This window comes from Phyllosticta citribraziliensis (genome assembly GCF_038025025.1).
Source record: "Phyllosticta citribraziliensis strain CPC 17464 chromosome Unknown J3D65scaffold_11, whole genome shotgun sequence".
NCBI lineage: Eukaryota > Fungi > Ascomycota > Dothideomycetes > Botryosphaeriales > Phyllostictaceae > Phyllosticta > Phyllosticta citribraziliensis.
The window spans coordinates 290,120-316,335 of record NW_027117348.1 but is presented as its reverse complement, the minus strand read 5'-3'; the positions used below and the strand labels follow the sequence as shown (position 1 = coordinate 316,335).

The 26,216-nt window shown below is 61.6% G+C and overlaps 11 protein-coding genes across 11 annotated transcripts; 5 read left to right on the top strand and 6 right to left on the bottom strand.

Annotated features, from left to right (window-relative positions):
* Nucleotides 1-72: 72 nt before the first annotated feature.
* Nucleotides 73-2,217, bottom strand: J3D65DRAFT_635478 (uncharacterized protein). Its single transcript, XM_066801324.1, has 3 exons — nt 2,038-2,217; nt 1,449-1,982; nt 73-1,397 (listed from the first exon to the last, which is right to left on the bottom strand). The coding sequence occupies exons 1-3, from the start codon at nt 2,140-2,142 to the stop codon at nt 369-371; spliced, it is 1,668 nt and encodes a 555-aa protein (XP_066651707.1). The 5' UTR covers nt 2,143-2,217; the 3' UTR covers nt 73-368.
* A 954-nt stretch (nt 2,218-3,171) lies between these two features.
* J3D65DRAFT_647600 (S-adenosyl-L-methionine-dependent methyltransferase) lies at nt 3,172-4,195 on the top strand (the record flags this gene model as incomplete). Its single annotated transcript, XM_066802343.1, has 2 exons — nt 3,172-3,248; nt 3,295-4,195. The coding sequence occupies 2 exons, from the start codon at nt 3,172-3,174 to the stop codon at nt 4,193-4,195; spliced, it is 978 nt and encodes a 325-aa protein (XP_066651706.1).
* Nucleotides 4,196-4,551: 356 nt separating this feature from the next.
* On the bottom strand, nt 4,552-7,022 carry J3D65DRAFT_635471 (uncharacterized protein). Its single transcript, XM_066801323.1, has 4 exons — nt 6,881-7,022; nt 6,063-6,770; nt 5,875-6,018; nt 4,552-5,827 (listed from the first exon to the last, which is right to left on the bottom strand). The coding sequence occupies exons 1-4, from the start codon at nt 6,935-6,937 to the stop codon at nt 4,835-4,837; spliced, it is 1,902 nt and encodes a 633-aa protein (XP_066651705.1). The 5' UTR covers nt 6,938-7,022; the 3' UTR covers nt 4,552-4,834.
* On the bottom strand, nt 6,818-8,028 carry J3D65DRAFT_82563 (uncharacterized protein). The gene has a single exon (XM_066804217.1). The coding sequence runs from the start codon at nt 7,800-7,802 to the stop codon at nt 7,077-7,079; it is 726 nt and encodes a 241-aa protein (XP_066651704.1). The 5' UTR covers nt 7,803-8,028; the 3' UTR covers nt 6,818-7,076.
* A 2,254-nt stretch (nt 8,029-10,282) lies between these two features.
* On the top strand, nt 10,283-10,854 carry J3D65DRAFT_606009 (uncharacterized protein; the record flags this gene model as incomplete). Its single annotated transcript, XM_066798408.1, has 2 exons — nt 10,283-10,752; nt 10,815-10,854. The coding sequence occupies 2 exons, from the start codon at nt 10,283-10,285 to the stop codon at nt 10,852-10,854; spliced, it is 510 nt and encodes a 169-aa protein (XP_066651703.1).
* An 820-nt stretch (nt 10,855-11,674) lies between these two features.
* Nucleotides 11,675-16,511, bottom strand: J3D65DRAFT_670682 (uncharacterized protein; the record flags this gene model as incomplete). The annotated part of the gene is made up of 2 exons (XM_066803321.1): nt 11,675-16,354; nt 16,401-16,511. 2 exons carry the CDS (start codon nt 16,509-16,511, stop codon nt 11,675-11,677), a joined length of 4,791 nt encoding a protein of 1,596 aa, XP_066651702.1.
* Nucleotides 16,512-16,924: 413 nt separating this feature from the next.
* On the bottom strand, nt 16,925-19,309 carry J3D65DRAFT_82519 (mitochondrial ATPase expression-domain-containing protein). Its single transcript, XM_066804216.1, has one exon. The coding sequence runs from the start codon at nt 19,222-19,224 to the stop codon at nt 17,290-17,292; it is 1,935 nt and encodes a 644-aa protein (XP_066651701.1). The 5' UTR covers nt 19,225-19,309; the 3' UTR covers nt 16,925-17,289.
* Nucleotides 19,310-19,450: 141 nt separating this feature from the next.
* J3D65DRAFT_635462 (uncharacterized protein) lies at nt 19,451-21,451 on the top strand (the record flags this gene model as incomplete). The annotated part of the gene is made up of 1 exon (XM_066801322.1): nt 19,451-21,451. A coding segment is annotated over exon 1 (1,742 nt), but the record flags the coding sequence as incomplete, so codon positions are not given.
* Nucleotides 21,135-21,950, top strand: J3D65DRAFT_635459 (uncharacterized protein). The gene is made up of 2 exons (XM_066801321.1): nt 21,135-21,684; nt 21,749-21,950. The coding sequence occupies exons 1-2, from the start codon at nt 21,451-21,453 to the stop codon at nt 21,917-21,919; spliced, it is 405 nt and encodes a 134-aa protein (XP_066651699.1). The 5' UTR covers nt 21,135-21,450; the 3' UTR covers nt 21,920-21,950.
* Nucleotides 21,572-23,168, bottom strand: J3D65DRAFT_685236 (uncharacterized protein). The gene has a single exon (XM_066803809.1). The coding sequence runs from the start codon at nt 23,140-23,142 to the stop codon at nt 21,931-21,933; it is 1,212 nt and encodes a 403-aa protein (XP_066651698.1). The 5' UTR covers nt 23,143-23,168; the 3' UTR covers nt 21,572-21,930.
* Nucleotides 23,169-23,435: 267 nt separating this feature from the next.
* J3D65DRAFT_670678 (uncharacterized protein) lies at nt 23,436-25,095 on the top strand (the record flags this gene model as incomplete). Its single annotated transcript, XM_066803320.1, has 4 exons — nt 23,436-23,633; nt 23,693-24,054; nt 24,516-24,676; nt 24,761-25,095. The coding sequence occupies 4 exons, from the start codon at nt 23,436-23,438 to the stop codon at nt 25,093-25,095; spliced, it is 1,056 nt and encodes a 351-aa protein (XP_066651697.1).
* Nucleotides 25,096-26,216: the final 1,121 nt, after the last annotated feature.

Below are 26,216 nucleotides of genomic sequence, written 5' to 3'. Positions count from 1 at the left end.
GATGTCTGGCCTTACAATCCAGGCAGATATGAAGTATTCGATATAAATGCTGGATTGTGATCGGAATCGGAGGGAGGATTGTAGGTAGATGAATATGCGATGAAATTGAAAAGCCAGGTACATCTACACACGCGAGCGAAGAAAGGGAGAAAAATCCAAACACCATTCCATGACATCACCGCACTGCTTTTATCCAAAGAAAAGTTGCACGATGGGATGCGAAGAACAGAGCGCAAGTATTACAAAGCCAGACCGAGTCGATCCATCCAGCACCAAAAAAAAAAAAAGATCCAAAGAAAATCGTAAAAGCCAGGGTATCAAAGCTGCAAGCACGCGACGCTTGAAATGTCAACAGCAACGACGACTGCTCAGTCAAAGCTCAACTGCGTCAGTCCGGTGCACCTGGGCAGCTTGATCTCGTAAAAGGCGTCATCCTCAATATCATCATATTCTTCCTCGTCACCATCGTCGTCATCATCGTCTTCGCTCACTTCATCGTCCATGATACTGTCCACCTTTCTCCTCTTCGAAGGAGACTCGCTGTCGACCCTCGAAGAGGGATTGGCCGTGTGCTGGCTAGAGCCAATGCCCGAGTCGTGGTCCGGATCAGGGGAACAGCGCCTCTTGCGACGCGGAATCACCTCGACCTCTGGCAGCACGGTATCGGACTCGCGCTGCTCGATCCACTGGGCCAGCCTGCTTCGCACCACAGACTTGATCGGTGACGGCAGGTGCTCGCCCACGTCAGGCTGCGAGAGCTCCGGCGGGCAATCTGCTGGGTCTCCCGTGAACTGGTGCTCTTCGATCACTCGCTGCAAGCCCGCGAGGTCGCTCGTCACATCTCGGCTGCAAACTTCCTCGGATTCCTTCATCACGGAGAGCCCCACCATCGGCTGCGGGAAGAGGACGGTGCCGTCGTAGTTGGTGGAAAAGCAGTGGCAGCCGCGCCGCTCGACGGCCGCGTCGTTGGCGTATTGCTGCAGGCTTGCCCCCGTCGTCATGAGGTCGTCGAGGATTTCGGCGGCGGAGTTGAAGGTGCAGCGCAGCGCGAGAGGGCCGCCGGCGCCTTCGCAGAACGTGTCGACGATGGCGCAGTTGAGTCTTTTGCCGCTGCGCCTCTCGAACGCCTGCCCGCGCATTGCGGGAAGCCGCTCGCACGTGAAGCCGTCCAGGACGACAAAGTACTTCGAGTTGATGTCTGCCTGGCGGCAGTGCCCCGTCATAAACTCGCAAAGAGCGCCGAGGGTGATGCCTCGAAAGGCCTTGGGCAGCTTTCCGAGGAGAGGAGGCTTCTTGACGAAATGATACGACTCGTCCCGTTTCATGTCGATGTTGATGATGGAGGCGCGATGTATGCGGCCACGCATGTTGACCTCCTCCAAGAACCGGTTGAGGACCTAGGACCGGATCTGAGCGATTGCGTTTGGGAATCCCGAGGAGCTGCGTACCTTTCGCCTGACTCTGCCCGTGACAAACACTGGACACGGACTACTATCGTCAGGTCGCCCTTTCGAGGCCGGAGGCATGCGTCGCTGCGTGAACGCGTCGGGAATGCGGCTGTTCATGATCCACGACCGACCCCCGCCCTCTGCTGGAACGACGCCTCCATTGAAAGCCGCGATGCACTGTAGAGTCATCATGTCCGTCTTCCCGTCCTGGAGGACTACCGAAACCAGCAGGGCGTTCTTCCAACGGCACCGCACCTCGCCATATTTCTCGGGCTTGCCCCACCCGTTGACGCGAAGCAGACACGTCGACACGTCTTCGGCGCTGAGCTCGTCCAATTCGATGGACACTGTGGCGCAAGCCGCAGGAACGCAGGGGAGATCCTTTTCGTTGACGAAGAGCGGGTTGTTCGGCTTGCGGAGGCTGGGGTGCCTGGGCTGGTACCCGTGTAGGTCGTAGTTGTGGACGAGACAGAGGCGGTATTTGCGCTTGAAGAAGTAGCGGTGGTCGGCAGCGAGCAGGAATTGGTCGACGGCCTGTGTTGGAGCTTGTTAGCGGCTGCGGCCGAGCAGGGACAAGATGCGGACGTGCATGGCGAGGAATGTCGGCAGAGCACCAGACGTAGACGACGGACCCGCGGTCCTCAGGGGGGACCCATTGGGATTCGATGGGAGAGTAGCCGCGGGTGGGAGGCATTGGATCGCAAGTTCATTGAGCGTGAGTGAAGAGCGGGCGAGGGACGGGCGCAATGGGATCGTGATGACGGAGGTGGTGGAAAAGGTGGAGGTTGGTGGACGTGGCGGCGACGCGTCTCGCGTCGTCTCGTCTGTTTTCCTAATCTGGCTAGCGCGGGAGGACACGCGGCGGCCCGCTCCCGAGCCCGGAGACCCCGAAGTTTATCTCCGCTACATGGTCCAGGTCATCAGACGGTCGTGGTCACGGCAATTGTCTCTCTTCTCCACCGTTTCGTCGTCGTTGTTCATCACTTTCGCTGTATCTCGACTTGCCGGCCGTCTCCGTGCTCGAAGAGCCCCGCCGTACGCCAATCAGACTGCCCTCGCCACCGGGCTCACTTCCGCATCCGCGTACAGCTTCAGACCTGCCCATCATGGATCCGCCCCGGTTGCCTGTTCCAGTCAGTGCTCTACTGAAAAAGAGGACGGTGGCCCTGGATCATGCCACTTTTGCTCGACTTATTGCGACGCGCCAGGGGATGGTCCTCTCCGTTTGCCGTCCGCGTGAGGTTTCCCGCTGCCCAAGGCTGGAATACGCAAGATACACAGCCTTCTGGCAAGACACCGCATGAACAATCCAACCAAATCGACTCGGCGGATGATGGCCCCATGTCAGCGTGCCGTGTGACATCCTACACACCACCGGGAACGCCTGCAGAAACGTCAGCGCGAGCCGTTTCTCGGCAAGGGGAACTCCAGGACCGGCCGTTTTAGCCGACTCTTTTCACTAAACCGCGCCCCACGACCTGTCAAAATGGCACTGCCCCTTATAGACGGCGGCCGATGATCTTTTCCGCAGGGCTCGACGGAGGCCAGCGCGCCCCGCATCCTTCGTCCCTATTTCTTTCTTCCAACCCGTCTGCTGGGTTCGACCTGGACCACGTTGCGAGCGAATCCTGGACACTGCCGTACCCAGTGACCGTTCTGTTGGTGACGACTAGCCTTGGCCCTAGGCTCAGAATCACACGTTTGATCCGACCGACCCCTCAGAATGCCAGAGAGCCGCGTGGCCGACGAGGTCGAGGTCGACCCTCTGTTCGACACGGACTCGGCCATTGGCGACGACATGTACGTCTACAGTCCGCGGCGGGGTCCCTTCTAACACTCCCTCTAGCCAGAGCTACTCGACGTCCGTGGCGTCGAGCGTGCAAAACTTCCGCATGGAAAACGGGCGCCGGTTCCACGCCTACCGCGAGGGCGCGTACAACTTCCCCAACGACGAAAAGGAGCAGGACCGGCTGGACATGGTGCACCACATGCAGATGCTGGCCAAAGGGGGCAAGCTGTTCCTGGCACCCATCAAGCAGGATCCCAAGCGCATCCTCGACGTGGGCACGGGGACGGGCATCTGGGCCATCGAGGCCGCCGACCGCTACCCAGACGCCCAGGTCGTCGGCAACGACCTGTCGCCCATCCAGCCGCACTGGGTGCCGCCCAACTGCCGGTTCGAGGTCGACGACATCGAGAGCGAGTGGCCGGAGCGCGACGCCTTCGACCTCGTCCACGCGCGCTACCTGGCCGGCGCCATCGCCGACTGGCCACAACTGACGCGCCGCGCCTTTTCCGCCACGCGGCCCGGCGGCTGGGCCGAGTTCTCCGACTACGAGATGCGGTACTACGCCGAAGACGGGTCGGCGGGGGCGGACAACAAGATGGTGCGGCTGGCGGAGCTACTATGCGAGGGCGCCGACAAGATCGGGCGCACGCTGCAGCCGGGGCAGCACCTGGAGCGGTGGATGAAGGAGGCGGGCTTCGTCAACGTCGAGGCGCGGCTGGTCAAGCTGCCGCTGGGCGCGTGGCCCAAGGACGACACGCTCAAGCAGATCGGCGCCTTCAACATGGTGCAGACGTACGAGGGCCTCGAGGCCTTCATCCTGGCCATCTTCACGCGCGTCCTGGGCTGGACCGCGGACGAGGTGCAGGTGTTTTTGGCGCAGGCGCGCGCCGATCTGAAGAGGAGGGACAGCCATTTGCTGCTGAACTTTTGGGTCGTGTTTGGCCAGCGGCCCGAGTAGATTGGCAGCGTTATACCCACGTGTAATTCAAAGAGTACCATTCAAGCTGGTTGTCCAAGAAACCATGTATACCCAAAAGTGCTCACCACTTACTCTTCTTCATCTCACTCGCCCCCACTCCACGGCCTCATGACCCACACCAGTCCGGCGCCACGGTACCGACCGACCGTGATTCGGCGAGCAACAAAGACCCAAGAAGACGGGTGTGGATCCGCAGCGAAGGATTGCAGGATGCGTTTTGTTGCGCATGACCCAACGACCAACCGTCCGGGACGCGTGGGAACCGACTGCGCGGAGGCGCGATGCGTGGGCAGGAAACAGAGCAAGGGGTTATGCAACACGAGTTATTTCAGATGTTGGACGCAGGTACGTATCAGCATTTGCCGCGGTTTCATCCGCAAAGCTACGACTATGTAGTGTGATTTTGGGCGTAGAGAATGGAAACCCGCAACGAGATGACACAGTATCAAAGAATCCCAGGAATGGAAGCACACCTCGCCATTGTGGCACAGAAACGACGGGAGAGCCAGAAAAAAAGATCGGCAAGAGAAAGAAAGGGAGTCCAAACCCATCAACCACCAACGCCGCGCCATGCATGCAAAGACAAATCAAACACTGACACGGCGAATCTCAACCGGCCTAGACTCTCCGCGTGCTGGGCCACGGTATCCGGAGGCCGTTGGGCGGCAGCACGAGAAAGTCCTTGGCGTTGTCGGCGTCGCGGCCAGCGCTGCGAGAGACGTCGTTGCGGGGGTCGGGGACGTCGCAGCGGCCGAGGCAGCCGCCCGTACACCAGGCGCCGAACCACTCGAGGTGCCGCGGGTTCCACTGCATGTTGTCGGAGGAAGAGTCCTGCGTGGCAAGGGGGTCGGCGTGGTCGGGGGCGGCGAAGAAGGGGGTGCTGCTGCGCGAGTAGCCGCGCGGCGAGCGGTTGCTGTACGCGAGCTGCTTCAGCGCCGCAAAGCACCAGTCCTGCAGCTCCCCCGCCGAATAGGTGGCCGCGTCGGACGAGCCGTACGCGCCGAAGACGTTGAAGGCCATGATCAGCCCAAAGTCGTGGTACATGGTGCCCAGCGGCCGGGTGCGCATGGCGTGCTCCCAGCTCATGGCCGTCTTTTGCGCCATCTCGACGCACTCGCGCTCGAGCTGGTCGATGGTCTCGTCCGGCTGGCGGTCGCCGCCGAGCTGCGCCGCCCAGTGCGGCCGTCGGTGGATGCCAATCACGATGCTCAAAGCGACCATGCTCATGTTCCAGTAGAACCAGCATGCAAAGGCCGTCCCGTAGTCCGAGTAGAAGAAGGCGTGTTTCCAGATGGAGCATGCGTCTGAAGGGAGCAGCAGAACGCGGTCATGATCTTTGAGCGTTTCCAAAATATAGGGCGTCACCTCATCCACCATGACGCGAAGAGCTAAAGCGCGCCTGTAGAGGCAGGCAGGCGTGACGTGTGGGTCCGTCGACCCAGCTTCGCACGCTCTCATGTCGTGACTGAGCGAGGGGAGAAAGGACATGGCGCGCATGAGCTTGTTGAGGGAGAGGCGCGGCTCCTGCAGGCCGGTCGTGTCAAAGGCGACCTCTTCCCACTCGGGGCTGCAGAGAATGTCGTCCTTGTCGCCGAACAGAGCGTCGAGTCCCTGAAAGAGTCAGGATTGGGCCTTTGCTTTGCCTAGCCAGGACTTACCACTCCGACCGTAATGGCTCGCAGAACGCCCCTCTCAAATGATTGGGCATTCTTAAAGACTCCAGGGCCCAGCTTCTGCAAGATGCTGGCCGCGCCGCCCAGGTGCGTGACGAAGTTGCGGTTCGTCCCGACGGTGCCCACCGCCTGCATCAATCAGCATGCGTCTAGAAAGAGTGTTGGGGACGCACGTAGGCTTCGGTAATGGCCAGCAAGGCTGACGCGCATAGGGTCGACGTCAACTCGGACTTGACCGGGTTGATGATGGCGGCGCGCAGACTGCCCAAGGCCTTGACGTAGAGCTCCAGGTTGATGCCGTCGCCGCTCTTGCGGAGGATGACGGCCTCGTGGGTAGCAATCAGGCACTGGGCGGCGTCCCGGAGCGCCCTTGTCGAGCCCAGCCGCGTCGGGACCTGCGCGATGAACGGGCCAAACAGCGTCATCTGGTTCGAGGCACCCTGTTCGCGGAGCGTCTTGACGAAACGGTGCGTGATTCTGTCCACGGGCGACCATGGGAGCTGTCGATGCGGGTAGACCCACCGTGGCGGCGGCGAGGGCCTCGCCCTGCGAGGAGGCGACTGGACCCTCGTCGAGAGCGCTGGCGAGGTTGCTTCTTCAGACTCGCTGGTCGGGGAGCCTTCGCTGCTGCTGCTGCCCTCCCTGACGATGCGAAAGGTGCTGTACATGGAGCCATCGTGCTCGTACCGGGTCCGGATGGGCTCGAGGCTGGTGCACGGGGCATGGCTCGCGGCGGGAGAGGACGGTTCGTCGTCGCTGGAAATGGACGCGCGGTAGTGCCTGGGCCGCTCGTCGACAAACTTTGCGTGCGGGTTGGAGGGCCCCGGGCAGTCGAGTCCGCTCCGCTGGCACCGTTCGCAGGTTGGCCACTTTTGGTCGCACTGTTCGCGGGATGAGTATGTATAGGGCAGTGAGTGGTGAGACGACGCGGGCGGGCGCGTGGAGCTCTCTCGTGTCAGGCCACGACGGATGGATGGATGGATGGACGTACCCTGATCTTCCTCGACTTGCACGTGGCACAGGCCGTGCTTTTGGGAACGCCGACCATGGCGGTAAGGTAGTTGGCGGGTTGCAGGTTTCAAAGCACGGTGTTGTAGTCCTTAGCAGCGGCTTGCCAGCACGGCAGGCTTTCAACTCGGGGGCGCGTCGTTGGGGGCCGCAGCCTGGGGGTTATATAACGCATCCTATCATCGCAGAGGCCGCACGAGAAATGACTGACTGCTACGAAGCCCGGCGAGGCACAGCAACAGCGCAGCGCAGCGCAGCCCATCCGTCGGCTTCGGTCTGGTCCTCCGCCCGCGCGCTCTGTATGCTCTCCCATGGCCATGGATAGGGCTGAGAAGCAATATGCGATCCAACGGTCGGCAGCGAGGCCACCGCCGTTCGCGGTCTGGGGACGACGATACGGGCCACTCAGGGGCGGCACAGAGCGAGACAGAGGCGGGAGAGCCTGGGGGAACCGTCGACGAATGACGCAGGGCGAGCGGGGTTTGTGATACGTGGATGGGCGACGTTGGACGCAGCTCGCTACATGTCTCCCGATGCGGACCTGCACGCCGCCGCCCCTTGTCTGCGTCGTCGGCCGTGATAAACGGCCATGATCCGCATCTCCTGCCTCGACCTGAGATTGCCCAGCGCTCCTTTGCTCCTTTGCTCCTTTGCGGCCTTTGCTGGCTTTGCTGTGCGTCCTGACCTGACCGAACCCACCGACCAGGAGACTGGCCTTTCTTGCGTCCGAGATGGCTTTGCCGGGCTGTGCGACCAGATGATGACGAAGCGGCGCGATCAACGACCACGGCCATGACCGTGGACAGCCCTTGGCCTGGGCAGGGCTCCGAGATTCCGCAAAAGCAGGGCAGGCCCGACGAATGTGGACGATCCAATTCAGCCACAAGCGATCCCTTGCGTCCCATCGGTTGGAGCTGGCCGAATATTGAATCGCACGAGACAGTCGGCTGCAGCGAGCATGTCAATGTCGTTGGTTCGAGAGCCTGGGACTGCACATTTGTCGTGGTGCGATGAACGGGGAAGTCAAATATTCCAAGCGTGTTGCCACGAATTTCTGGAAGCGTTCCAGCCGCTCGAAAAGTAGCCAGAAAGGAGTACGCGTGCGCCCCAGATTTTCTCGACTGCACGCGTCACCGAGCGGCCAGCGCGTATGGACCCCAAACACCATTGCGATTGGACTGTTTGGCTGTTGGATAACGCGTCTTTGTGGGTTAGGATGCAGTGTCGCCTATTTCTGCTTCTCAGTGACTGGATTTCTGGATAGCTCATTCGCAACGCGCAGATGCAGTAGTTCCCTATCGCCGACGGGATTTGGAAAGGTCGTCATGGCTTGACAGCGCCCTCATCCAGACGTCGATGCCTTGGCAGGCCGGGCTTGGGCTCGGTTCCGGTGATGATTCTACTTGCTGGCGTTTCGTACGACGATTGAAACAGCCGGGGAGGTTTCATCGCTCATGCGATTCTCGGCAGCATTGGAAACGCCAGGCTCGTCTGCAGCAGCCGAGTTGTAGCGGGTGTTCGGTTCTGCTTATTCATTGCTGCGCAACTCTCTTCCACGCCATCTGAGCCAATGAATCCGCAACGTGAGCTTCCTTTGGCGAAGTGAAGAAGACTCGATGGTGTTGATGTCAGACGGCACAAAGTCAAAGAAGCGCTAGTGCCCGCCTTAGTAATCACTTCCTCTCAACTATCATGTTAGTGACAGTCCTGCAGGCCATGGTTGAATCCGTCTCTATCCTCCTCGGCAAAGTCAAAGAGGCCCTGTGCGCGACTGACCATTGGCAGAACTATTGGTGCCGTCTGCATCGGTTTCGAGGCTGCTCCGCTCTGCCGCGTACGTTCCTCTCACAAGCAAATGGCCCCAGAAGCAGTCCAATTTGGGACGACAGGGACTGGTGCACGACTATTTCGGCAACCCACCAGGTACATGACGTGCATGCAAAGGAGCCAGCTGCAGCAACTCGCCCACCACGTGCCGCTGACGCTGCGAGGTGGAAACACGACCAGTCAACCGAATCGAAACATTCATCGAGCCTCCACCACCGCGGCCAACAGTCGTCATGGAGAACCTGAAGCATCGCAGAAGCAGGTTGCTGAGGTGTTCGGGCGCGCTGGCCACGAGCTAAAACAGCCAAACAGCACTGCTCCCGGTCAGCCGCTCTCCGCACCATCTTCTCGACCATGAACCCTGGCCAATACGTCAACAAGACGACATTCAAACCGACGACCGCCCACGCGAGGTGAGGACTGGAATTGCCTGGAGCTGCGGCTTTTGGCCACGAGGGACCCGCCATGCGCCCGCATCCGGCGATCCAAACACACAGTCGAGACGTCGACCTTTTGTGGCTGGCTCGCAGTGACGTCTCGACCGGCTGCTTCGTCCGTGGTGATTGATTCTGGAATTCTCTCTCTCGTACGAGGAGGACTCGTTCTGCCCAACGCAGTGGCCCAAGTTCCCCTGGCGATGCTCATCCGCAATCAAGACCTCTCGCCGTGCATTCACTTGTCAGGGACAAAGTGCTGCCATGAGCAACCCCAAAAAGGACCCCAGACTCTCACCAGGCCAAGCCGACGCTAGCTCCTCGAGCTCTGCGGCCCATCCCACCAACTGATGCCACGACTCGGCTAGCTAAGCCCGCCCAGTGTTAGCCTGCTTACCGGTTCGCGCGTGGCCAATGACCATGCCCTGGCGACGGAACCACGGGCGCGCCACAACCAAACACGTCCGCTGGAACCCTACCGCGGTGGGCGGCCCAGGAAGCGGGGGAGACAGAGAGCGCGGCGTCATGGCAGAGCCGAGCTAGCTAGCCAGCCAGCGACCGGCCGGTTCGTGGCAGCGCGCTCTGGCGCAGTGGCACGTCCTACGCCTAGTCGACGACGACGGCACATGACGTGACGATGGTTGGCACGGCGAGCCTCGACGTGGAGGGGTTCCCGTCCGCACTATACATAAGCCCATGGCCGCGCTCACCACACTTGCGAGTTTCTCCAAAACTGGCCCAGACGCGATCGAAAACTGCCGGATCCCATCACCGAGGAGCGCGATGCGACCGATCCGACCAAGTTGAAACGTGCGAAGCGTCCCAAGAAGAACCCACCGCCGCGTGCTACCCCTCCCAACGACCAGCCAGCAAACCACAGAGCGCACCTCACCCCTCGTCTTGTGCTACGCTGCCGCAGCCAAGTGCCCGTCCCAAGAGCTCCCACGCTCGAGCCGTCAGCCCGCAGCAGCTGAGCGCCGTTCCAAGTTTCTGAGCCGTCCGACGCTTGGTCTAGACGGCAGGGCGACCTCGACACACCGCGAGAGGCACCGCATCACTTGCGCTTCCCGCTCGACTGCGCAGGCAATTCCACTCCACACTTCACCATACGTCTATCCGCAACCATGCGCTACCCACCACGGACACCGCTGCTCTCTCTGCTGCTCCTCCTCCTCCTCGCCGCCGCAGCAAGCGCCGTGCCCATCCCCAGCTCCCTGGACCTGCTATCGCAACCCGCAAGCGCAAGCGCAAACGCGAAGCAAGCACCGCTCCGCGGGGCCCCGGCGAAAGCGCCGCTCTCGTTCCCCGTGCGCCCGAACCCCAAGGGCTGGATCGACTACACGCGCGACATGCTGGACCCGATCCTGTGCCCGATGGCGGCCACGGGCGGCGGCGACAGCGGGAGCAGGCGCGGCGGGGACGGGGGTAGCAAGAAGCGGCCGGCGGCCAGCGGCGCAGCGAGGAGGAGTGGCAAGGCGAAAGGGCGGGGCGCGGGCGGTGACGCGGGCGGGTTGTGCGCGGCGTGGTGTGCTCGAGTGAAGGGGGAGGCAGTAGACGGCGCGGCCGTGAAGGCAGGGAGCTGCGATGATAGCGGGTAAGTGCTGCGTCTCCTCATCCAGTGTACGTGGGAACTGCGTGCTGACTTGGTTTGTACAGGAGCTGTGTGTGCGCTGACGGGACGACGCTGTTGAGTTGAGCGGCCGTCACTCGAGGAGTCGATATTCTGTCTTTCGAGAACTCATGTGCCCGCTTTCGAGTCGACATTGTCGTTTATCATTGCGCCATCCATCCGCCTTTTGGGGCTGCTCTGCATTCGCTCGCCATGCATCCCACGCCTAGCATTAGTGAAGGAAAAAGCGGCAGAAAAAGAGGCAGCTGAACCGAAAACCCTTACGACAAAAACCAAAGGAATAGCCCTTCGAAAGACAGAGGCAAGGGAAACTTCACACGCAGGCAGGAAGGCAAAAGTGGCGGTTCAACTATTTCCTTCACTGCACCAGGCAGGCATGATACCCGCGTTCGCTTATACCACTACAGTACCGTTTAAGTAGTTAATGCAAAGAATCAAATGGGGCTGCAGGGGAAGTGAACCATATGTTTGAAGTGACAACGCAAGAATAGTAATCCGAGGTCCCAGGGATGACAACGAGAAAGATTGTCATGAAGATAAGGTAAACAGGGGGGTAAAGTCGCGTATAACCCGCAACAGCACTTACTCCTTGTACAGTCACACTCTGCTTTCCCATCTCCGCGAGCTTACAAGAGTCGTCGAAAATGTTCAATCAGAAATGAACATGAGATACTAATACCGTACCGCGTCGTGATGCTCTACAATGCTACGCAATTCCACGCCATGCCTCACGTTCCCCGAATGCTCAAAATGCCATCAGAACGCCATGCAAATTCCCCTTCCCCTTAACCCACCTAGAAACCACAAAAACACGCCATCCATCATCGTACAATCATGAACGCAACCCTCTTCCTCCTTTCCACCCCTCCCTTCTCTCCACAACCTCTCACTTCCCCTCCCCCTCCTCCTCCACATCATGCGCCTTAACCATGGCAACAAACACCTCATCCAGCGTCGTGCGGCCAACGCTATACATGCCGATGCCCGCCTCGCGGCGTCCGCGCGTCTCGAGCAGGTTGAAGAGGGCGGCGATGCTCAAGCCCTCATTACCATCTCCACCTCCATCTTTGTCGTTTGACTCCGGCTCCCTGCGGTCGCCATCGCCAATGGGCACCACAAACCGCACACCACCGCCCACGCCGACGCGCTCGTCCAGCTGCGCCGACGGGATGGCGCGAGCTACCCACTCGCGGACGCGGCGGACGCGCTGCTCCAGCCCAAGCACACCCTCTCCCTCTCCCTCTGCGTCGGCCAGACTGACACCCACAACCCACGCCCTCCCCCAGCGATCCCTCAGCTGCTCCACACTCCCCGTGCCCAACAAGCCGCCACTGACGACGCCCACGCGGCCGCGCCCCGCGACGGCCTCGGCCTCCTCCATGCTGTGCGTGGTGAGCAGCACGGCGCGGCGGGCGCTGACGCCGGGAGCGCGCAGCGCGCGCCACATGGCGCGTTTGGCGGCGGCGTCCATGCCGGAGCTGGGCTCGTCGAGCAGCAGGACGTCGGGGTCGGCGGTGAGGGCGACGGCGAGGCTCAGCTTGCGGCGGTTGCCGCCGGAGAGGGCGGGGGCAGGGCGGTGCTTCATCGAGGGGGGCAAGCCGACGGCGCGAATGGCGGCGGACACGTTGGCCGCGATGGCCGAGGCCGGGATGCCGCGCGCGCGCGCGTAGAAGGTGAGGTGCTGCGTCACGGTCAGCGTGTCGACGGCGTCGAACTGCGGGCACACGCCCAGCTGGAGGCGCGCCGCGGCGCGGTGCCGCGTGATGCTGTGCCCGGAGATGAAGGCGTCGCCCGAGGTTGGGTGCAGGTCGCCGCGGATCAGGCTGATGGTGGTGCTCTTGCCGGCACCGTTGGGGCCCAGCAGCGCAAACGTCTGGCCCACCGGCACGCCGAACGTGACGTCGCGCACCGCCGGCGGCTTGCGGCGCGCGAAGCGCTTCGTCAGGTGGAGGACGCGCAGGCGGTCGTCGGACGCTTCGGTGCGGCGCGCTTCGGCCAGCACGTCGGGGCTCATGTGCGAGGACTCCTCGGGGTCGAGCGGTGTGTAGGTGCGCCGGACGAGGAAGGCCGGCTTGTAGCCGCTGTCCCACCACACGAGGAAGACGAAGAGGACGATGGCTTGGACGATCAGGTACACGATGGGGCCCCCGTACGCCATGATGTCGCCCGGGTACGAGCGCACCGCGTCGCCGTCGCAGAGCAGCGAAAACTCATTCAGCGACAGCAGCAGAGCGCGGAGGAGGTTTCCAGCAGGCGTGACCAGGGCAATGGTAAAGTGGGCGAGGGTGACGTCGCGGTCGATATCCGACGGGGCAATGTACGTCAAGATGCACATGTACGCGACAAAGTAGATGAGGAAGAAGGACGCCTGGCCGCCAGCCATGAAGGCAAACGCGGCGAGCTGCGACGTGACAAACAGCGACACGACGTAGGCCAGCAGGACGGAGGTGAGGCCGTACAGGAAGAAGACGACAAACAGGTAGCCGGGGGCGTACCAGACGCCCGACACGCCGACGTAGATGACGGTGACGACGGCCGAGATGAGCAGCACGAAGCAAAAGTCAAACGCCAGATATGCGACCCAGAGCGGCGCGGCGCGGATGCCGTTGCTGTAGTGCAAGGCGCGCACCTTGTTGACGCGCTCGACGGTCGGGTACAGGGCGAAGAAGCCCGTGTAGGCGCACATGGCGAGGCCAAAGTACAGGATGAGCTGCAGCGTGTCGCCGGCGTTGGGCGCAAAGGGGACGGCGAAGCTCTGGAACTGCGTGGCAATGGTCGTGTTGGAGAGGACGCTGTCGAGCAGGTTCTGCGTCATGAGCGCGTAGTAGACGCCGCCGTTGGCAATGTACGCCATGGTCGGCGTCGAGTCGAGGAAGATGCCGCCGGGCGTCGCGTTGGCGAAGTTGGCCTGGACGTACGAGTTGAACTCGCCGATGCTCTCGACGAAGTGGAGGTTGCGGTTCGTCAGGGGGAACGAGGCTGCAAGAGTCTCGACCGACACTCTGCTGGACGGGCCGACCGGAATGAGGACGTCGTCTCCCGAAAAGACATCCAGCGCCAGACTGACGACGGTGGGATCGCTGGCAGAGTCGCCAGGGTCGCAGGACGCGCCAGCAAAGCCGCTCAGGAAGAGCGTCGTCAAGCCGGCCGCAATGACGGGGATGAGAACCGCAGCGGCATACGGCATCCAATTATTTGCGAGGATGAGGACGCGCTTGTGGAAGAGGACGAACGCCTGCTCAAAGAAGCTTGTCCCGCGGCCCTTGGACAGAGCCAGCTGTTCGGCCTCGGGCTTGACCTCCATCGACGACGCTTGCTCCGAGACGTCGACGTAGGACGAGGCGTTTTGATCCGCCTTGACCGACTCCGGCCGCGTCCCGTCGTGGTCTGGCTCCAGCTCGACCTCCTCCGCAAGCCGCAGAAACACGTCCTCAATCGTCGGGCCGTTGACCTGGTACTGCGACACGCCCTCGCGCTCGAGCTTGGCCGTCAGCTCCGCGGCCTGCGCCGAATTGGCAATGTGGTAGACGGTCTGATCAAACAGGACCTGGCGCGGGATGCCATCGAGGGCCTTGGGCTGGTCGCGCATGTTGGAGCTGTCCAGGATGATGCGATAGCCGCCGCCGAGACGGTGCTTGAGCTCGACGGCCGAGCCCTCGGCCTTGAGGTTGCCCCGCGACAGCACGACGATGTAGTCGGACAGGAAGTCGGCCTCGTCGAGAAAGTGCGTCGTCAGCAGCATGGTCCTGGCGCCGCGCTCGGCCAGCAGGATGTCCCAGATCTTGCGGCGGCTCAGCGGGTCGATGCCGGAGCTGACTTCGTCGACGCAGCACACTCTGCTGCCGCCGGTGAACATCATGGCGAGCTGCAGCTTTCGCTTCTGGCCGCCAGACAGCGTCTTGCTCTTGGCCTTGAGCTTTGGGAGGAGATCACACCGGCTGATTAGGTCCTCAATCTGCGCCTTGGAGTCGGGGGTGGCCGCCTTGAGCTCGTTGAAGAGCTTGACGTGCTCAAAGACTGTCAGGTCATCCCAAAGCACATTCTTCTGCGGGCAGAGCCCCATCCCGCCGGTGCCGTCAATCTCGATCGATCCGCTCGTGATGGTGTTGAGGCCGGAGATGGAGTCGAGGGTGGTACTCTTGCCGGAGCCGTTGGCGCCAAGCAGAACCATAATGTTCCCCCTGAGAGCGCGGAGCGTGAGCTTGTTGACAGCGACGACGGTCTCCTTGGGAGCAACACCGAGCCTGCGGGCTACGTTGCGATGCCACCAGCTCGGGACCCAGTGCTTGGAGAACTCCGTCAAACGGACAGACTCGGGCGGCTCGCTCGACGATTCGAGCGTCATTTTCCGCGACTTGGACGCCGTGCCGTACAGGGACCGCTCGATCCAGGCTCCGATGATGGGGAACGCGAAGATTTGGACGACGAGAAAGACCCACAGCACGATGCCGGGGAGCTGCCAGGTGATGCCCTCGCGGGGCGGCGCGCCCTTGACGAGGCTGACGGCCTGGTCCTCGCGCTCGAAGCGCGCATTATAGATTATGAAATACGTGTAATTCATGGGCGTAAACAGCAGACTGAGAATGGCCACGGCGGCCGACGACTTGGCCTTTGTGACTTGGGCGACAATGGCCAGGACAATGGCAACGAGGACGACGGAGATGCCCGAGAGTTGGGCGCGGCGGAACAGGGCGGCGCCCATGATGGAGAAGCTGGACAGGGCCAGGCCGGTGAGGACGTGCAGGATGACGGGGACGGCGTAGCTGGTCGACGGAAACACGATGGCCCGCACGATGATGCCCATGATGATCCAGCCGGGGAGGTAGACAATGTCAAAGGCGAGGTGGTTTGCCAGCAGGCGCGCGGCCTGCGTGTGCCAGGGCCTGCTGCTCGGCGACATGGCCTCGATGAGCTGCGAGATGCCCAGTTCGCGCTCCGCCGCCATGAGGCCGGTCAGCTGGTACGTGATGCCGACGGTGCCGATGAAGAAGGCCAGGCCCAGGATGTTGATGAGCGTGTTCATGTAGAGGTGGCGAATCCTGTCGTTGCGCTGCTCCTCCGTCTCGTCCGTGTAGGGAAACTCGTCGACGGCATCGGGGATCGAGGAGCCGGCAATGGCGGCGTCGATGGCGTGCTGGAACGGCAGAATGTAGATTTGAGGATCGTTGTCCGCTTGACTGACGTATACCCGCTCCTCGAAGGCTCCGTCGGCCCTCAGAGTGTAGTTCCACACGCCGCCAGAGCCCTCCGTCGGCGACGAGTGGAAGCTGACCGCGCCGTAGCAGGCTGAAACTCCGCGCAGGGAACTGCGACAGGCCGTCAAGAGCTCCACGTCCTCCTGCACCACCTGCGCAATCTTTCCCGCGCCGCGCACCGTATCCGAGAGATTTGAAATGACCCGTTCAATCTCCCCTCCCGCGTGACCATTGTTGACAAAGACGACCGTGTTGCGACCACCCTGGGCGGCGTCGAGAGCGCGCGGAAAGGACCTGACGGGACGGGCCGTGCCGACGCCGTACTCAGAGGGCGGGATGAAGAAGTTTTTGGCGTACGAAATGAAGAACATCTGCCAATCAGCATGGGAGTGTGGTGGCGGGCTGTGCGGTACGTACAAAAATGATGGGCATCAAAAAGGCGCGAATCAGGGTCGACAGAAACTGCCTGACGAGAACAATCTTGAGATTCTTCTTGGTCAGCGTCCATGTCTGGCGTGCAAACGCCATTGCGCCGATTCAGCGCCCGTCGGCGCGGGGAGGGATGTCGGTAGCTGTCAGAGTGTCAGGCATTGTTTACGCGGCGGCGAGGGCCGAACGCACCTTGCAGGAGCTCGCAGGAGATTGGGAGAGAATTGGCGGCGAGGCTTCAGCTCATGGCGACAGCTATGGCGACGGCGATGGCGACAGCAGTGGAAATACAAAGAAACACGACGGCCTGGCTGGAGGCGACAAGAGACGGAGATATACATGATGGCCTCGCCGTGGAGGACGGACGCCTGGAGCACGGGCGGGCGCTGGCGCAACGGCTGACACCGTCATGCATCGGCTGCATCTGGCAGCGCTCCCGCGTCGTAGACTTGGCCCTGCGCCAGGGCCAAGAGGGTGGAGGGTGTTTTTCGATGTTTTCCAAGACGTTGCTGACCTCCAAGGGGGATCCCTCTGTCGCTCAAACCTAAACCCCGTACCTGGTTCTCGTCTCCTGCGGCTCTGCCGGCCTCAGCCTCTGCCGAGAGTCTATTTGGCGGCCGACTCCTTGTCTCCTCGCACAAACACCGCCAGACGGCAACCAATTCCGGACGTGCTGCACGTCAGCGGGGGATCGCGAGCGGCCGCTGTGCAACGGCGATTCCTGGAGGAGCTCTGGCAGTGTCAGTGCCGAGACGAAGCCGCTGACATCAGAAGCGCCGTGCATAGGACATGGTGCCATCTTGGCCGCACAACAATGCCTCCACTGCCTCCACGGCCAAGGCCAAGACAACAACGAACAAAAAACTTGAATTCATGCTCAGTGCTGCAAAGGGGTATAGTGATAGTGCGTCGCTACTTGTATCGAAAGATCCGGCGAGTCCTCAAAATGGGTGCTCCTGTCCAGTAGCCGCTTGTAGTCGTATTCACCATCGCTGAGTGCCCTTTCATACTCTGCCAGCTCCTCTTTGAGCCCCTTGCGGTCCGCGATCCTGCGCGTCATGTCTGCGTTCATGGGCGTCATGCTGGGCACCTCGCCGAGCTTAGCCTGACGCTCCTCGAATCGCAAAAACTCGTGCACTTGCAGCCGGACGTAGCCCGTCTGCGTTCGGTACGACACGGCGGGCGGCAGCAGGTGGATGAATTCCTTGATGAAGTTGGGTAGTCCAACAAACGACCAGTACGGCTGCACGACGTAGTCGCCCTTGGGGTGCTCCTCTGAATAGCCCAACTCGTCGGTGCATGCAGCCTCGTCGGCCTCGTTGAGCACGTGAAAGGCTCCCGGGACGATTCCGCCCTTGATGAGCATGTGGCACAGGGACTCCATCATGACGCGGTTGCGGCGAAACTCGAGCAACTTGGTCTCACGGCGCTGGGCGAGCTCGAAGAGGGGTGCCGACGACACGCCCCCCTCGGCCACCCGCCTCTTTGCGACTCTTACGTCGTGGGCCGCGTCCGAAGCGTCCAGCGCCGACTCGTCATAGAGCCGTGCCGCGTCTCGAACGAGGTCGACGGCACGGATCCAGCGAAAAGCCTGCGTGGCTCGCTTGATGACAAAGTAGTACATTACCATGGTGGGTTTGACGTTGTAGGGCTCGCTGAGGAGAGTGTTTAACAGCCGCACCGGCGCCTCCCTGGGCAGCTGCGGGTGGTCGTGGAGCCGCTTGTTCAGATTGTTGCCCTGGATCAGGTTGGATTCGACGTAGACCTGGACGAGCAGCGCCGACCACACGCGGTTCGAGATGGGTATGCCGTACGAGGCCGACAGGTGGTCGACGAGGGCCAGAGCCGTCATTGACTGGCTGTTTGTGCCGTAGGCCTCGACGATGGCCAGGAGCAGCTCCTCGGTCGGGCGCAGCGGGGATCCCGCCGGCAGGGGCTTGGGTGGAGGGACTCGGTCGCCCTGCAAGACGGCGTCGACGTTGACGTCCCAGACGTTGGCGAGCAGCTGGTTGACGTCGTCGAGCTTGGCCTCGCGCGCAAAACAAATGATGAGGCAGATGATGGTCTCTTGGTTTGCGATTCCTCCCGACTCCAGCATGTTCCTGTATATGTCCTTGACCTTTTCAACGTACTGCATCTCCGGCAGTGCCCAGTCCATCATGCCCTTTTGGCGCGTCTGAAACCACAGAGGGTTCACCGTGAAGCCAATCATGGTGGCGCCGCCGCCGCGGCGGTTGTAGAGCGTGGCGCGCATGAGCGCGTTGAAGCCGTCGACGTCGGGCTCGAGGTCGGCGGCCTTGAGTTCGTTGATGGCATCAGTCGCCAGAGCGACGCCATAGGCCTCGCCGGCGCCGCGCAGCACCAGCCCGAGGTCCATGGGCGAGAGCGGAGCGCGGCCCTGGAGGCGCATGTTGAGGAGGCCCTTGAGGGCATGGTCGTAGTGTTCTTGGACCTTTTTCGTGCGGAGGTGGCGGAGACTGTCGGGAAACCACCACGTGTGCTCCAGGCTGTCGACGACGGGGCGGAGCTCTCGGTCGGGCCCAAACAGACGCAGTATCTCGGTGAAGGTGGTGACGGGGATGGCGCGGACGAAGGCCGGGTCGCGGGCGCCTTTGCTCAGGTATTGCAGGATCCGGCCATTGTCTCGAGCGCGCGTCGCCTTGAGTAGTCCGCGGTGCAGGTCTGATGTGCGGTGCCAATGGGATCGGAACAGGTGGTGGATTTCCTCGTCGAAGGAGCTGTGGGAGGGGATCTTGGTGCGGTGGGGTTTGCGGATGGAGCGGCGGAGAGGGGCAGAGCCAGAGGGTGGCATTGCTGGGGAGCGTCCGCGACGGGCCGAATCGAGAGTCGTGAGTCGTGAGTGGGTGGTCAATGTGGTCAATGTGGAGTGGAGGTGGTCTGGGTGTGGTGTTGAGGTGCGAGTCAGCATTGACTAAGCAGCCTTACTCAGCTCTGACTGGGCCAAATTACTCATCCCTGACTAAGCCTCCCCAAACGTCACCTCTCACTGGACGCTCCTCTCACCTCCACCTCTCACACCACACACCACACACCACCCACGCTACACCACCCGACACCTGACACGCTGCATCCATCTCGTCTTACACGACCTACCCCGGACTCGACCTGATCGTCTCACTCCCTGCTGCCACACCATGCAGCCATCCACGCGGCGTCCTATGACTAGCGGCCTCGCCCGGCTCGCAGTCTCACCTCTCGTCCTACACTTCAACCTCATCGCCGCTCTCCCACCATGACCTCTCCCTCGTTGTAGCCATGCCGCTGCAAACGACCCTCGCCGAGCGCCGGCTGCTCCACGACCCGCGTCTCCTGCCGCTCCTCTTCCTGCCCTGGACGCTGCTCTCCGTGTGTCTGGTCAAGACGTACCAGACGCTGCACCGCCGCCGCGTCCGCGACTCGCTCTCGCACTCGCGCCCCAAGGTCCTCATCACCGGCTTCTCGTCGCCCGCCGCCCTCTTCCTCGCCCGCGCCTTTTGCGCCGCCGGCCATGTCGTCGTCGCCGTCGACTACGAGCGCCCTCGCTTCACCTCGTCGGCGCGCATCTCGCGCGCAGTGCACACCTTCTACACGCTGTCGGCGTCGGCGTCGGCGCCAGCGCTAGCCAGACGCCAAGCTGACGGCGACGTCATGCGATCCTCGAGCAGCGACCATCGTCTGCTCTCGATCGTGCTGCACGAGCGCCCAGACCTGTGGATATCCTGCGATGATGACTGGGGCGCCGACCTGGCCGTGCTGAAGCGCGTGCTGGACCACCAGGCCTCGCTGCCCCAGCCGTTGATCAAGTGCCGCGTCGTCGCGCCGGACCAGGACATCTTGCGCCTGGCCGGCGACCAGGTGGCCTTTGCCGACTACGTGCGCGGCCTGGGCAGCGCGTTGCGGGCGCCAGAGGTCTACGTTGTCAAGAGCCGGCACGATCTACACTGGATACTGTCGGGAGGGAAAAACACCAAGAAGTTCCTGGCGTCGAGACTGGACCCTCGCGATGGGGAGGCCGGCTTCAGCATTCTGCTTCCCCGGCCAACCATCAACGACACGTACAACTGCGTCGCCGAGCTCGACATTTCCAAGACATCGCCCTGGCTCCTGCGCGAGCTCGTCCACGGCGAAGCATACCAAGCGCACGTCCTGCTCGGCGACGGCCAGGTCGTCAGCTTCGTCGTCTCGCGGCCCGTCTCGTCGGCAGAAGACGGGACTCGCATTGCGGTTCCCCCCGGCTCGCCCATCCAAAAGACGCTCCTCGGCTTCACGCAGGCCTTTGCGGCGGCGCTGCCCGACCATCCCCTGACCCACCTCAATATCGACTTTATCCTGTCAGCGGCCGCCACCGACACGGGCATGGCCTACCGGGCATACCCGATGGCCTGCTCGGCCGGCCCTCCGCCGCTCATCTCACTCGTCGACTTGACCATTGACCCGTCGACGCTGTATCTCTACGCCGCAAGCTCGCCGCCGCGAGCCAAGTCGGACGCCGACAGCCACGTCGAGCGCTGCATCCAGCGCTTCAATGGCGCCTCGACGCCGCCCAATGAGCCCGCCGACGTCGCGTCCGCCGTCGACAAGTCCTTCTCCTCGCTTGCCCCCCGCGCCGCACCCATCCTCACACCACCCAACACGCCGTCCGTCTCGGCCTCGCGCTCGCCGCCGCGTGGCCGCTCCACCCGGCCCTGCAAACCGGCGCTCGCCGACCCCAGCACATCTCACCACCACCACCTCCTCCCCGCAACACTGAATCCCGCATCCTCCCTCAAAGGAACATACTCCCTTCCCCTCTCCCTGCGCACGCACCTGCTCGCTCCGCTGCGCTCGCTCCTGCTGCACCCGCTCTGCGGCGGTGGCCCTGCCGAGCTGGCGGGCGGTCTGCTCGTCCTGGTCGAGCGCGTCGCGTCGAGCCGGTGGCGCGAGGAGCGCTGGGCCTGGTCGGATGCGGGCGTTGAGCTGTGGGAGTGGGGCGTCAGGGCGCCTGTGATGGCGATTTGGGGGGTTTTTGGGGGGAGTAGGTGAGTGAGATGGTTGGGGGATGTATGGAGGGACGGGGTGGGGAGGGATAGATGGTTATGGTTCTTGGTATCATACGTGTGGAAAGCACCCACTCACGGCGAACTGCATGCGCGAGTGGGGAAAATGGATGAGTTGGGTTGGGTTTGGTATTTTTATCTCTCTTCGTTTATTCTTTGTTCTTTTTGGCGTGGTATTTCGCTGTAGCATCCAGCTTCCTTGCCATACTTTATCCTCATCTCACCCGGCCTGTTCTCTGTCATCTGTCATTGTCTGTTGAATGCGCAGAAGCTTCGAGTGTGACTTCGAGGATGACTTACTGTGCTGTGTCTGCTTGCCTGCTTGTCTGTCTGCCGTGCGGCGGTACATTCATACCCGTGCTCATACGCCCGGCGGTGATGTGGCGCTGGATGTGGCCGTCGAATCGCCTCCCCCGTCTCTCCTGGGTATGTTCAGTGTCGTGGCTTGATTCACTCGTCTCTTTCGTTTGACCGCCGGTCCGCTACCCCCTTGCCCCCTGCCTTTGTCTGCCCGCCCCCTGCGCCCCCCTCCTCCCCGGCCTCCTCCTGCGCCCCCCAAGAAACTCAACCTCCGCGTCGCCAAAGTCCGGCAGGGCCTTGCCATCAGGGGGCGGGGTGGGCGGTCCGTCCATCCCCACGCGCCGCATGTCGGCCAGCAGCTCGGCCATGCAGGCGTCGCGGCGGCGGTTCCAGCGCACGGCCTGGCTGTAAAACAGCATGTCCCAGGCAGCGGGCGGGATCTCCTGCAGAAAGTCGGGGACGCGCAGCTTTGCGCTCTTGTAGGCCTTCCACAGGACGGCGCGCAGGAGGGGCCGCTGCTTCTCGTCCGTCGCCAGGAACGCGTGGCGCAGCGCGTTGTTGAGGTGCAGCAGGCGCTGGGCGGCGTTGATGGCGACGCGGCCCTGCTCCTCGTCGCCGCTGACGGCCATGTCGCGCACGACGTCGGGCACCGCGACGCGCAGCTCGTCCATGGCGGCGTTGACCTCGGCCGGGTCGGCGTCGCCCAGCAGCCGGATCGGCTCCGTCAGCAGCTCGTCGCGCGCAATCGCCTTGAGCGTCTCCTGGATGCGCAGCAGCGGGTCGTCGCGCTTGGCGTCGCGCAGGTCGCGCTCCAGCCGCGCCACCTTGGCCGCCAGGTCGTCGCCGGTGCGCCGGTCGGCCGCGATCTGCGCGTGCGACACCCGCCGCCGCGTCGCGCCCGTCTCGTCGTCGAAGTCCTGCTCGTAGAAGTCGAAGATGGGGTCCATGTTGCTGGTGAACAGGGCCGGGCCGGGGCGCGCGCCCTTGAGGCCGAGCGGGTCCTTGGGGTCCAGCACGTTGGGCGCCGTGGACTCGCGCGGCGTCAGCGTGCCGTCGCCGATTGTTGCGTCGCTGGGTTTGGGCTTCGTCTTCGGTTTGTCTCCTCGCGATACCGGGTCCGACGCCTCGGCTGCGTGGTTCCCCTCCAGCTTGTCCAGCATCTTGTACAGGTCCTCCATCCGCATGGGCTTCTCGTCTGGGCCAGGCACGTCTTCCCGCTGCGCGTCGGGGTTGGCGGCCGACTCTTTTGCTTTTCCTTCCTTTCCATCTCTTGCTTTTGTGTCTTTTCGGCCGGCGGCGGCGGCGGGGTGGCGTTGGCGGCGGGAGAGGACGGCGGAGGTGCTGAAGCTGCGGGACGGTGCCGCCAGGGCCCGGGGTATGTATCGGCGGAGCATTGGGGGGCTGGAGTGTCGTGTCGTGGTGTCGTCGTCGTTGGAACTTTTTGCGGAGAAGCGGAGGTTTGACGCGGCGCTGATGACTAAGCGCATACACGAAATCTATGTGTGTCGGCGGCTTCAATTCTTGACTGGACAACTCAAAATCTTTCGTCTCGATATCTCTCTATTCTTTGTTCATGGCTTCCACCACAGAGAAGATGGACCCAGAGTACCCATGTCCTAACCAACCGCACCAGGATCCAGGCCCACTATGTACTTGGTCGCCCGGGAATTCTGGAAGCTGCGCATGAATGAAGGCGAGAGCTTCGAGTTCTTCAAACAGCGAGTCTTCGCGTTATCAAGCCTACTGCTACTACACTTTCGACCACATCACCGAGCAGCGCAAGACCGACATGTGGATTGGCCGTCTTCCGCCCTCGCTCATAGACAAAGTGCGGATCCGGGCGCGGGACCTGACTGAGCTGTCGACCCTGCAGGATCTCTTTGAAGTCATTGGCCGAATTGAGGCTGCCGATGCCAGGGTCGAAAGGCTATTAACTTCTGGGAGCCCTTGCCGGAGTTCCAGATGGATTATCCGGAGATGAACGACTTCATCTATGCGCTCGAAACCTTTCAGAAAACCAACGGCTTTTTCTTCCGGAACGCACCCGAAAATCGCCAGGAGGCGATTGATGTCCTGCTTTCCCGCTTTCCCCCCGACGCGCTGCAAATGTTCCGCGAGAGAACTTCCAATCTCTACAATGTGAACACTTGGCAAGATGTCTTATTCGTGTTCAGCGAAATCGTTGACGACTGCATGGGAGCTCGCACCGAACCGGAGGAAGTTTGGCGTGACTGGCTCGTTGCAATATCAAGAATTCGCGAGAAAACGCGCAGACGGATGGAAATGGACGAAGAATATGGTCATAGGTTCGTCAAGAGCGTGGAAGCAGAAGAACGTGTGGATAGAAGAGAGCAATTTCAGAGGTCGCAGAGAGAGGTGCAGGAAGAAATCCGTCTTGAAAAACTATCCTTGGACAATAACTCAAAGACAAACGGTGGCTCGGCGCGGAGCAATGCAGGTGGCCGACGACGAGGAAAGAAGCGAAATAAGCAGCAGTAGGAGCAGCCGAAATTCACGATTCGATGGAGACAGACCAGCGAGCTTCGAAAGGCACGGGAAATCTACGCAAGGGAAGCAAGATACGGAGGTGTTAAGGGTTTGTGACTAAGCATCCACGCAAGGTTTCGACAACGTCTCATCTCTCAACACCTTCCGTCTTTTCCTCCGCTTTGAATCTCGTACGGCTCGGTCGCATATCCACGCAGAATCCGGGACACGACCAACTCTTCGACGCCATGACTGACACACGATTCCTCCCACACAAAAGCTCGTACCATTACTTGCTGGCCAACGAATTCTGGACGATGCGCATGGGAGACGATGAACCCTTCGAGCTGTTCAAGAGACGGGTACAGCGTTACGAGCGGCGGCTAGGATACGACTTCAGCCTCGTCCCTGAGCAACAAAAGATTGACATGTGGATCGGACGTCTGCCGCCCAAACTCCTCGACAAGTTACGAATCAGAATGAACGACTTGTTCAATCTCAAGACCCTGGACGACTGATTTGCAGTCCTCACTCGAATGGAAGCGGCCGACTCTCGGGTCGAGAGGGCCACACAATTCTGGGAGACCAAGCAAGAGGTGCAGCCAGGAATGTCATTCCTGTTCGCGCAGCACCTCGAAGAGATCCCCAAAGAGCAAAGCTGCTTCTTCCAAAACACATCTGGGCAAGTCTCGACCGACTTGCTGCTTGCACGCATTCCACCACGCGAACTCAAAATGCTCCGCGAGAGGACCTTCAACTTTAGCTTCGTCAACACCTGGCAAGACGTCCTCGAGCAATTCCGCCGCGTGACCGAGCGGGACTGTGAGGGCAGACACGACGCAGACACCGAAGCGGACTGAGAACGCGCGATGGATCATGCGTATGGTAGGTCGCGGCAAGAGATTGAAAAAGAGGACGAGAGGCCCCGCCAGTTCATCGAGAAGTGGAAAGCGGAGCAAGACGAATGTGCTCGCAAGGAGTACCTCCAGGAGAAACTTCGAGCGCGACGGGCATCGCATGCCGTTGGACCGACACTCCCAGCCCCTGGTGATGATTCGAACGTTCGCGATTCTACACGGAGCCGCAATGCTGCTCGCCGCAATCGACGCAGGCGACGGCAGCATATCAGAGAGTAGTAGTTTGAGATGGAAAGCCACCAGCACTAGCACAAGAATGGGTCTTATCATGGTGCTCGGATTCTTGTGCACGGGCCGTACAAGCATCGACCGGGAGTCCAGAATATTGCGCAATGCACGACGCAAACAGCGGCGCAAGTAACGACAGCGAAAAGGGCAGCAGCGATAGGTGCGGAAGTGGCCGAATTGATGGGAGGAAATTTTACATGTGCCACATGAAAAGGACACTCAGCAGAAGCACGGAAGCGTATCGCCAAAACGGACAAAAAAGCAAAGATGTCGGCCCAGATATAGAAGGCAGAAGTCGCAAGAGATGCTCGGGAAATGAAATCTTTCGTCGTCTCCAGCTGCATATGGAAGAGATCGACGTCGAGTCGGAAGCCAAACTGGAAGCGAAAAGGGGCCTGAAGATACCCAAGGTGCAATTACGCGCCGGCCACGTCCCGCACGATAATTACGGCGGCGATTGCGAAGGCCCCATCTGCGTGTCTCTTTGTGCCTCGTGCAGCGAGAGGAGCTGGTTCAAGAAATGAAGCGCAGGATGGCCAAAGACGATTCCGCCTTCAGGACTGCCGCGAAGGGCCCTGGAGCGACAAAAAATAAATCTACCGCAAGGCCGGCAATGGTGCCAACGGCGTTCATGGTATTGGGTCGAGTGGAGCCTGTGAGATCGCCGCCATCTACAGCAAAGCCGATGACGGTGCCAACGGCTTTCATGGGATTGAGGCGAGTGGAACTTACGAGACCGCCGCCACCTGCTGGAGGCAGCTCGAATGCCAATGGGAACAACTCGAACGCCAACGACAACGCCAATCTTCCCATTCGTGAGTGCGGTGGCCGCGGAG